The sequence below is a fragment of the Musca autumnalis genome, unplaced genomic scaffold, assembly GCF_047663935.1.
Source record: "Musca autumnalis isolate F117 unplaced genomic scaffold, ASM4766393v1 scaffold_1, whole genome shotgun sequence".
Lineage (NCBI taxonomy): Eukaryota > Metazoa > Arthropoda > Insecta > Diptera > Muscidae > Musca > Musca autumnalis.
The window spans coordinates 155,791,448-155,802,555 of NW_027411644.1; the positions used below are offsets into that span (position 1 = coordinate 155,791,448).

General features: G+C 35.2%; 1 protein-coding gene across 1 annotated transcript; it reads left to right on the forward strand.

Moving 5' to 3' along the window:
• Window positions 1–699: 699 nt before the first annotated feature.
• LOC141388616 (circadian clock-controlled protein daywake-like) lies at window positions 700–10,743 on the forward strand. The gene is made up of 4 exons (XM_073958631.1): window positions 700–1,042; window positions 9,763–10,015; window positions 10,080–10,213; window positions 10,280–10,743. The coding sequence occupies exons 1-4, from the start codon at window positions 967–969 to the stop codon at window positions 10,615–10,617; spliced, it is 801 nt and encodes a 266-aa protein (XP_073814732.1). The 5' UTR covers window positions 700–966; the 3' UTR covers window positions 10,618–10,743.
• The last annotated feature ends 365 nt before the right edge of the window (window positions 10,744–11,108 follow it).

Sequence of the window (11,108 nt, forward strand, 5' to 3'; positions counted from 1 at the left end):
CTATATATCACCTATTCAACAGAATCTGGCTAGAGGAATGACTAACCGGTGATTTGAACCAGAGTATTTTATGACCGTGTACAAAAAAAGATATGTATGCTATGTCTGCTATAAGCTTTGTTTCGAGTGAAAATTATAATTTGTAAAACGAATTACTTTTCATTTTGTTATTGTTTACGACTATGCTGTATCTATTGTTCTATTCAAACTTTCTTAATTTCCCAAAGATCAAGATTGAAAAACAACCTTGTTATTGAATCTTTAGAATTATAACTATATTATCATAATTTTAATTAGAAAAAATATATTTGATAAATTATATGTATTACATAATTATATTGTTCATTTAAACACAAAGCGTCAATTATTTCAATCCGAAATAAAAATAATATTGAGAAATTTACTTTACAATTGCTAATAAAGTTGAATGAATTTGTAATGATCTGTCTGTCAGGCGGCTACCAGTTAGTCAGTCAGGCAATAAATTTCAAGTATGTTTAACTAGTTAGTGTGTATATGTACAAATTATATAACTTTTTTTGTGTACATTGGCAACGGGCAGCAGATACCTACATACATATGTAAGCGGGTGTTCTCAATCTGTATAGTGTCTTATGTTTGCCCCCACCCATCACCTCTCCTCCAGATTACCCTTACAATAGGGACGTTGCATAGATTATATTTCAATCAAGAGCCATTTCATTCATTGTCCGTTCGTTGATTTTATAAAAATGCCATTCGCTGTAGAACAGCGCAACAGTTGACTTTTCGCGCGCATACTCTCTTAACTTACTTACCTTGCCGGCAATTCGCACTAGTCATTAGTCACCTATATCAGTGTTGGACTTTAAAACAAACAAATTATAGTAACAAATATATCTCGTACGCGTTAAAATCAAAACGTTTAAAAAGGATTTACAAATAATTAATAAATAAGTAGAGTTGACTATCCTTTTTACACATAAAATGAGGCTAATAGGATTATTATTACTAGTGTGCTTAATAAATAGCTCCCTTAGTTTCGAATATTTCAAAGAAAAACGTAAGTTATGACACGAAGTGTATAAAAGTGAAAAAAAATATTTTTTTGAAATTAAAGAACAAATTCACATACGCGGTTATGTAAAAAAATATTTAAAACAATATGAAGTATTTTCAACATGGGTCCATCCATGAACATACTAGTTTACGTCGCTTTACTTACTTAGCTGGCCCATTACAGAACATTTGTTCCATAAGCCGAACTAAGAAAAGATCTCCAACTCTCTCTATTTAGTGCTTCGCTTTCTGGAATACCGCGCCTTGTCATCTCTTCATCCACTTTTTTGCGCCATCTATTCTTTGGCCTGCCAATTCTGCGTACACCAACATGCGGCCCGAATTTATACTCCTTTTTACCGGGCTCATCATCGCCCATTCTTATGATATGGCCTAGCCAACGCAATCGTTGCATCTCGATACGTTTATCTATACTGATGTCGTTATATAGTAGTCGTGGTTCATACGACGTCGATATTTACCATCAACGCAGATTGATCATATCTCAAAATTATAGGAACCAATGTCAACAGTTGGCCCGATCTCTATAGACGCATTGCGCGACGACGCCATTAACTTTGTCTTCTCGCCAACTAATGTTCAACTAATACTACAAATACTAGTCTCTAATATTATAAGTGACTAACTAGTAGTTTGTGTAGGACAAATATAAATAATTAATTACCCTTAATATAAAACAAGCGAGAGAGGGCTACAGTCGGACAGGTCCGAATATGTTATGTTAAAGGACGTGTGGCTGTCATAATAGGCAGCCGCTGTACTCCGAGACCTTATAGTCGCTCCATTGCACAGTGGATCCACTTGTATTGAGAAAGTGGCCAAAAATATTTAGAGTGTAAAAATCAAGCCAATGTGCCGGTTACAGCTTTGTGCTGCTGCGAAGAGTGTTTTAAGAAACCACGATCGTAACATTCTCCCCCCTTTCCCATCTGGAGGGGGTATACGGTAAGAATTGTTTTATGCTGTTAATACAAAATGACATGAACTAAGGTCCCGATAATATTATGATGCAAAAACAGGCTTGGGGAAACAAAACAATCTCCAAAACAACATAAAATCCAACCAATTTAACGGATTAAAAAAGTCAATATTTTTGCCTGAAAATTGGTAAAATGTTTAATATAGATCTTATAGCGTTCTTCCTGAAAGGCACGTACCGCCAACGTAAGACAAATTTGGAAGAAGATTTCTTCATCTTGCCACTGATGCCTATTATGTTCATGTACGTGGTCAGATAACAGATTTATACGCTAATATATCCATAGAAACCCTATTTTAGGCCACCTTTAGTCAGCGACCCACCATTTATAGTCTGGCACTAGATGGCAGCTGATTTTAATACTGAATAATCTTAAACCCATGACCTACTTTGGAAAATTATTCCCACCAGTCATTATGGCTAAAACCTTAGGTCAAATTTAAGTATATGGCATTACAGAACACACTAAGAAAATATGCAGCTAACTAGAATTCCACAACACGCTAAAACACTATTTATAAATGAAAATTAAGCTATTACCTCCTCCTTCAAAATCCACTATAATATTTTGCTTGCACTTAAAATATAGGTTGTACTCACAACAAAAAAAAATAAGTCAAATGTGCCGACTTTTGAAATTATTCTTAAGAATATCGCGTTCGAATGGAACAAAAACTAATGTACTTTTAAAAAGGTCCATGTCATAGTTGTCAGAGTTGCCAGATGTTGTACCAAAATTTTGACATTCATTTCTTTTGCCAATGGGTGGATCCACTGTGCATATTACTCAGATGTTCGTCCATTTAATCCGCTAAATATTATCTGGTATTCGTGGTAAATTGCAAACTTATTCCTTGTCAAAAACTCAAACCTTACATAAAATTGTACGATCAGACTATTATTGCGACATACAGCTGCTGCGGATAAAAACTTTGGTTTTGGTCTATTTCATCTCCTTCATATTTTGCTATCATCACCAAAAACTATAGAGGTCTATTCCAACCTGAACCCGACCTCCATACAGAATTTTGTGACAATTGGTCCATAACTGCGGCCTGGAGTTAGATTACAATTTTTAATGGACTCACAACAATTGTATTTTGGGAAGTGCTTTTAATGGATGCACATTTCTAGGAATATTCCGTTGTCCTTCTTCGACAAAGGACGACAAACGAAATCAGAAAACTGGTCTAAAACAGATTCTTCTTCGTCAAAATCTCAACAATTTTAATCCTTTAATCCAAAAACTATGTATTATGAGTTTTTCAGAATAATTTTGTGATAGTTTAAGACTACGTCAATCTCGGCACCGCCATAAGCCATTTTCGGACGTATGAACTTGCCAACCAAATATGGATTTGTATCATTGATCACAAGTGTTGCGGAGGAGGTACTTGATGAAATGGACCAGACCAACATGGTTAATTTTGGAAGTAGATCTTATTTTGGGAGTCATTCCTTTTAAAAGATATTTCAGTTCGTCACAGTATAATTTTTAGATTTTGGATCATTATATAAAGAAATATGGACTTGCAAAGTCTGGGCCAAACCTGTTGTTTCTTTCAAGAAAAATCACGCATACCACTTTAGATAAAATTATTGAAATTTGAAGGGAAATACCAGAAGGAGTAGGACGAAAAGCACCATCTTCGAACTTTATATACGGCTCGCAGAAATATTGCGATATACAAAGTTTGGACCAATGCAGTATTCGGTTCGAAAGTTGTCGTCAGCCACTCCACATGGTGGCCGTTAGTTGTTCTTTACAGCTTTCGGGCCACAGAAGTCCGACGGTTGAAAGCCAAAATTAGTCTAATGACTAATGCACGATTTGGCGACAGAATTTGTCATTTACATGCCCGCCATTGGGTGCTAGAATTTCATAATGGATAGACGCACTATTGCTCAGCATTAGTTCTCTATCAAGCAAACCACTATCGGTTTTCCGATTGTATTCTCTTTCCTTTGGTCTTACCGAAGTGATATCACTGAATTACATAACATTCACTGTAGTTCTGAGTTATTTTATAAATGATACGCTCAAAAATATATGCGATTATTATTATTATATCCATTGTTTTTCACATATATAAAATCTAATAAATTGCCAAAAATGTTCTAAAAACAAGAGCCATTTTAATTAAAAATAGTAATGAAAATTATTTCTTCAGTAATCTGTAAGTCTGAAATAAGGTGTAAATCATTGCTAAATAAGAAATTTTCGCTAACATGAACTTTCAAAATTTTTGTCGTATATCAATAGCTTATTATCAATGGATAGGATGGAATTCCTTCCTATTAACCAGTTTAAGTTTCGATATTTCGAACCCAACCTAATTAATTTCTTTTATTCTGTATATGGCAAATGTTGCCAATTATTTCATATTCGATTTTCAAAAACAAATATTTTTTTTGCGCTACGTCAGCAATTTTTGTGTACACAGACTAAGAAAAAATTCCCCAGTACAAAACCGCTCGCGAGTTATCTCGGTTTTACTTGTGCTTTTAAGAAAACATTATTATAAACACGTTAATGAGCACAATTGTCACTAAAAAGTTATCACGAAGGGACGTCAGATAGTAGATTGCGTAATATTTGTAAAATGTTACTCAAAATTCGCGGAATTTACAAAAACTTGACAAAAATTTTAAATGTAATCCTACTTTTTTTTTAAAACATACATATGTAGGTCCATTTACGCGCCAAAATTACAAAAAATATTTTAAATCAAAACTTCACAGGGAATCAAATGAGACCAAAAATTAACGATCGGAATAATAGATAAGACGTTAAAGCCAAAATAAGCACATACATACGTATTTGGGTAAAAAATAAATTTTTGTTTGAAAAAAATAATGTCAAAACATTCTAGAGTTGAAAGTATATGAAAAAACCCTATAGGAGTACTTCTATTATCTCTCTAGAAACTCGTAAGAAAATCGGGTTGTTGAAACAAACAATTAGGCTTCTTAAACGGAAATAGAGTTCAAATAAACCGTTTTAAATTCGGATAATTATGAAAATCAAAGCTGACAGAATCCCAGTGGCCGAAAAACTACTCCAACTAAAATAGTGACATTGGTACTTTCAACCAACAGAAAGGGTTGAAGGGTATAACAAGTTTGGCCCGGTCAACTTAACGTTTTTTACTAGATTTATTTTATTTGCTTAGCCGGTGTTTGCATTAAAGCTTTTTGTCGGGTTAACTTTCTTTATGAGGATTTACTCGACGTTTGCGCTATATAACTGACATTTGAAACCCAGTGGATTCTTAAATCCGGTTAAATGCAAACGCAATATATTTCACATGTTCATTCCTTTAAAACAGAGCAAAGAAAAAAACTACGTTGTTTTTCCATTGAGCTTTGATGGCATATTTTATATTTATTAGTCACTAGTCAACCAAAAATGATCAATTTTTTATAAAAAAGTAATAAAATATTTGAGATTTTGTGGATAAAATAATGCTAAATTAATAATTAAAAATGCTAAATGCTAAACACGGTGCTCTTGAATCAAATTTAAATGGAAGGCGCTTACACCTCGGAATTTTTTGCGGATTCTGAAACAACAGTGTTCATAGATGAGAAAAATCAAAAAAACAAAAAAATCGCCGGAGCGCCTTTTAAATAAATCGCGATTCAAGTTGACATTTTTAGGGGTTGTTTAGCTTTTCACTATTTTGCTTAGAAACCGCAGGACCTATCAAAATAAGACTGACGAAAATATTGTAGCTATGAAAATTCTCTACAAGATTGACCTTTACGGTGTTTTCGTAGGTTTTACCATTTTTGAGATATTGAAGTTCAAATTGGGACAATGCACTGACTGTATCGCCCCCTTATAAAACAATGTCATGAAGGGTGCGCCTTAACTAACTTTTAATGAAAACCGCTTACACCGGGGAAATTTTTTTTGTGAATTCTGAAACAGTAATATTCATAGATGAGACAAATCTAAAAACAAGAAAAAATCGCTGTAGGGATTTTTAAATAAATCGCGGTCAAAATTCACATTTTTAGGTGTTTTTTAGGTTTTCACGATTTAGCTTGGAAACCGCAAGTCCAATCGAAATGGAGCTAAAGAAAGTGTTGTAGCTGTGAAAATTCTCTACAGGATTGACGTTTACGATTTGTTCTCAGGCTGTACCATTTTTGAGATAAAGAAGCTCAGTTTACATTTATAGGTTTTTTTGTTAGGGTTTCGCGATTTTGCTTGAATACGGCAAGTCTTATCGGCATGGGACCTGAGAAAATCTTATAGCTGCGAAAATTCTCTACAATACTGGCTTATGTAAGTTTTTCTGGGTTGTAAAATTTTTTTAGATATATAAGTTTAAGTTGGGAAATTGCAGTCATGACATTGTTTTATAAGGAGACGATACAGAATTGAATTGAATTTGAATTGTCCCCATTTGAACTTCTATATCTCAAAAGTTGTAAGACCTACGAAAATATCATTAAGGTCAATCTTGAAGAGAATTTTGATAGCTACAACATTTTTTTTTATGCTCATTTTGATAGGACTTGCGGTTTCCAAGCAAAATCGCAAAAACCTTAACAACCCCTAAAAATGTCAACTTGAATCGCGATTTATTTAAAAAGCGCTCCGGCGATTTTTTTGTTTTTTGATTTTTCTCATCTATGAACATTGTAGTTTCAGAATCCGCAAAAACTTCCCAGGTGTAAGCACCTTCCATTTAAATTTGATTCAAGAGCACCGTGTAAATGAAAATTTTGCGGCTAAATCCGAAAACATAATGCTAAATTTAGCTGCAAAAATGCTAAAATGGTCACACTGACGATGAGAAATAACAGGTCAGATTGTTTTGTATATGCGCGTATTGGGATCAATTGGTAAATCGATAGATTTAAAGCAGCCGTGTGCAAGGCCATCCACTGGTGGATGCTGTAAAATACTCTTAATTTATTTAATTCAACAACACTTGGGCGTTTAAGTATTTTTTGTAATTATTATGTTGAAATATGTAATGACAGAACAAGACAAATTAAATAATGATTCTCCCGTATATAATCTATTTTCGTATTTTGCTCACCATTGATTTAAAGCAGTCAAGATCACCTATATACGTTAACGTGACTGGAACAAGAACATACGTTCTCTTTATTCTCATCTGCCGTAGTTTAGCAAAGCAAAGACTCTCTCAGAGAAACTAATGTACAAAATATTTTGAGCACCACCGATTTAGAGCCACCGATCTAGTTCATCTGCTAATTCGTTTCCCGTTATATTACTACGACCCACAGAGAATTTTTGCAAATAAAGATGATACCTCGAAAGTTTTTGGTTCATGACTTGAGAGCCTTAAGGGCCGTTTGACTATCGTTATATAGGTTAGGTTTAAGAATGCGCAGTCATCTAAAAATATAGGTGACAGCTTTACACGAGGACCGGTGGTCCATTGTGTTCATCCTGGGTAAGTGGTGTGAAGATGACGGTGTGGTAGGCTGATGATGTCCTTAATGAAGCAAAGATGAAGATCTCACGGCAGCGGATTCTTTCGTACCGGATTGACCCGAAACCATAGTGTTTCGACCAGCGGCTGTCATCCCAGCATCAAACCTATGCTTCTACGTAGATTGAATGCTGCTCAACAACAACAACATGAGATAAAGATGACTAGCAGGTGAAGATCATGACAGAGTCTTAACAGTTATTGCTTTCAGTGGAAGTGGAGATGATGAGGTTTGAGGTTATTGCTCGTTGGGTTGGATATGACGAAAAGTAGATTACCAGAACTTTGCTGGAACTAAATAGAAAATAAACATTTTAGTAGTTATGGAATTTTGCCAAGCCTGGATAATTGCTTGGCACTGTTAAGTAGGATAATGGGTTCTATGTTAGATAGGAAGGTCCGAATATCTTTGTCATATCTACCTAGCTTTCGGTGCAACAAGGATCTCTATCTCCTCTGAATCTTCACATAGCCTGTAGTATTCAATGCCACTATCATACTATTTTAATGTAAGAGATATCACTCCGCAGTGACCCGTTATAAGTGTCACCGTGATTTTCATCCATAACTTGTCGAGTGGGAGGAAGGAAGTCGTTCTACGACGAGAGACCACATGCCAGATTGCTTTAGATGTCTGGCAATCAGGTACGAAGAGACATCGTTGACATGCATTCTCGCTGTATATCTCACGAAGTTTGCTGATGTAATAGCACATTGGTGGCCGGATAGTTTCATCAACTGGTCGATAGACTTAGAGTCAACTCGAGCTAGTTCATCTGCTACTTTGTTTCCCATACCGGCCAGAGGAGAAATGCCTTCAGTCCATGAGTCCCTACTTGGAAATAAAACGGAAAAAGGTTCGAACTTTATTCAAGATCAATATAAATTATTTTCATCTATCCATTCCACAAGGATAGAGAAAATTCTTGTGTTCCTGAGAGCAGTACGTATGGATTTTAGCTTCACATTATTGAAGACCCCAATGATTTGAGAAAGGCCGGCAGGGTACTATATTTTATCAAATTAAAATCTCAGTGACCTGCAAGATTTGAGACCCTGCACGGCTGGCGGAGATATATTATTGTAAAGAAAACTGAGAGCGTAATAAAATATAATAATTGTTCCACAAACATCCCAGAAGGGACAAGGTAGACTTCTCTCATATCATGATATAGGACCTACTGTCTTACGACACCACTTGTAGAGAAGTTTTACATTGCTGAAGTACTTAGGAAATGTTGTCTACATTACGCTGAGAGGTATTTTGCCATCGTTGAAAACTTGATGTTACCTGGCCTGGGAGACTGAGAATGTCCTCTCCTGAAATTGGGGAGTACCGTCGTTGTATGGGAGCTACACCGGAACTTAAAATGAAAAACTGCACTGGATTTTGATCCATTCAAAGGTGACAGAATTTTGGCCAGGAAAACGGATTCTAAATCACTGGGCGCCATATCGTAGTAATGTTTTCTATGGTGGTCAGCACATCAGTTTTATTCGGCGCTGAACCTTAAGCTTACAATCATAGAGGCATCCTCATCCGCCGTGGAGTCAGAAGGTAGTGTTGTTCTTTTTCCGCAATTAATTGTTGAAGGTCATAACTTCATCAAAAATCATTGTTTCATTATGCACCAACATGATTCTAAATGAAAAGTGATGATCGCATCCACGAGGGTTCGATGAAGGTAACACTTCTTTAAAAATAATTACACTGGTCAACAAAATGAAAAAGTTGACTGTGTCATCCGAATTTTTGGCATTTCTTAGTAAAATTGAGAGTTATTTTCAAATCAGGAAGCAGTTTTTCTCAATCAGCTCTTGTTTTTGAGATATAGCTCAGGGCCATATTTTACGATTTTATCCAGATTCTTGGACAATATAAATATTTTTGAGTGTTATTAAAACATTAGTTTGTTAAGGAAATGTCGTGAGCTTGATCCAAACAGTTTATGCTTATTCCTTATCTTTGTAAAAACTGTGAAGTTTGGGTACTTTAAAGTAGAATCACGTCACCAGGACAAGGTTTGGATACCTCACCTTCGTATGTTCAAATGCGTGGGACGTCTACGGTTATCTTTCAGTGGATATGAAGATGTCAAATACGGCGTAACATCCGACATTTTGTGGAGGGAATTGAAAATTCCATGACAAATTCTAGACTGTATCAAAGTGTATTAGTCGTAAGGATATGATTATAACTTATTGTGAATTTATATTTATTGAGTGTCTTTTTATTATATTTTCCAGCTTCCTATATAAAATCCTGTAAAATTTACGAACCAGAATTTACCAAATGTTCAACGGAATCCATTCAACGGTTTCTAGAGGAGGTGTTTACGGGAAAAGTGCCAGAAGTCACAGAAGTAGTTGGTAAATTCGATCCATTGCATTTAGATGAACTTAATTTCAAGCAGGACAACAATGATGCAGCCTCGTTAAGAGCAAAATTAACTGATTTGCAGATATCTGGCCTTTCCCGTTTCCAGATTACGGAGAGTAGGTAACGTATACCGATTGACAGACTCGAACTTGTATTTGTTTAATACGTAATTTAAATTACCCAGAGTAAGTAAAAAGGACTTTAGCTGGCTGACCAAGCTGGTACTCCCCAAATTCAAAATACAGGGTCACTATAAAATGGATGGACGTGTTCTACTGCTGCCACTCAAAGGAGAAGGGCAAATGGTTATCGATATTGGTAATACATTGCTGGTGCCTCAACATTTATGATATTTTTACATTTTCGTAACTATGTATTTTGCAGATACAATGAATGTCACAATGCGCACAAAAACACGGCTGATCGAAAAGGGCGGTTTCACCTTTTACAACGTCACCGATCTAAAAGTCGATGTTGATGCCCAGAAAATGACCAGCCAATTTGACAATCTGTTCGGTAGTAATAACGAAGAAATCAGTCGCAGCACTAATGAATCCTTCAACAAAAATTGGAGAGATTTCGTTGAGGCCCTGAGACCATTGATCACAGACACCGTAAATAAGGTTATGTTCACTCTCTTGTCGAAAGTGTTCCTTATATATCCGGCAAGTTTCTTTGTAGAAGATATTCCCACACCACAGAAACTGTATGGCAAGGAGTAATTTAAGTTTTTTTTTTATTTTTTTTTTTGTTTGAAGTCAATAACATATACTTAATATTATGTAATTGAATAACCTGTTGCTGTATTTAACTTCGAAAATGTAAACGAAAAAAAAACTACTACAAAATGCTTATTGTTTTATTTTGAACCCAATACTCATTTCCGAGGTAATGTAGAAAAATGGGCTAAATTATTTTAGCTTCAGTTAGGTTGGAATTATATCTTCTCTATAGTACTATTTATAACACTGCACAGAGGGGAAACATAGGCATAAAGTTGCTCAAAACTCAAAATATGAAAATCGTTTTTTTTTTGAAAAAATTTTGATAAACGGCAACCAGACTCTTTTCTACATTTGCTATAACCATCCTCGACTTTGTAAGATTAACCAATCCAATGCAGCAGTCGATTGAATTCAGCCTTACTGAAAACAAAAAGTAAATTTTCGAAAACTAAGAAAATAGGTGAACAATAAAATGACATTATTTTCGC

What these genes read in the sequence shown, in the direction of transcription:
- LOC141388616 (XM_073958631.1), top strand. Translation starts at nt 967, where the DNA reads ATGAGGCTAATAGGATTATTATTACTAGTGTGCTTAATAAATAGCTCC. An exon ending in CGAATATTTCAAAGAAAAAC is followed by an intron (nt 1,043 to 9,762) that starts GTAAGTTATGAC and finishes TATATTTTCCAG; the next exon opens with CTTCCTATATAAAATCCTGT. An exon ending in TTCCAGATTACGGAGAGTAG is followed by an intron (nt 10,016 to 10,079) that starts GTAACGTATACC and finishes TAAATTACCCAG; the next exon opens with AGTAAGTAAAAAGGACTTTA.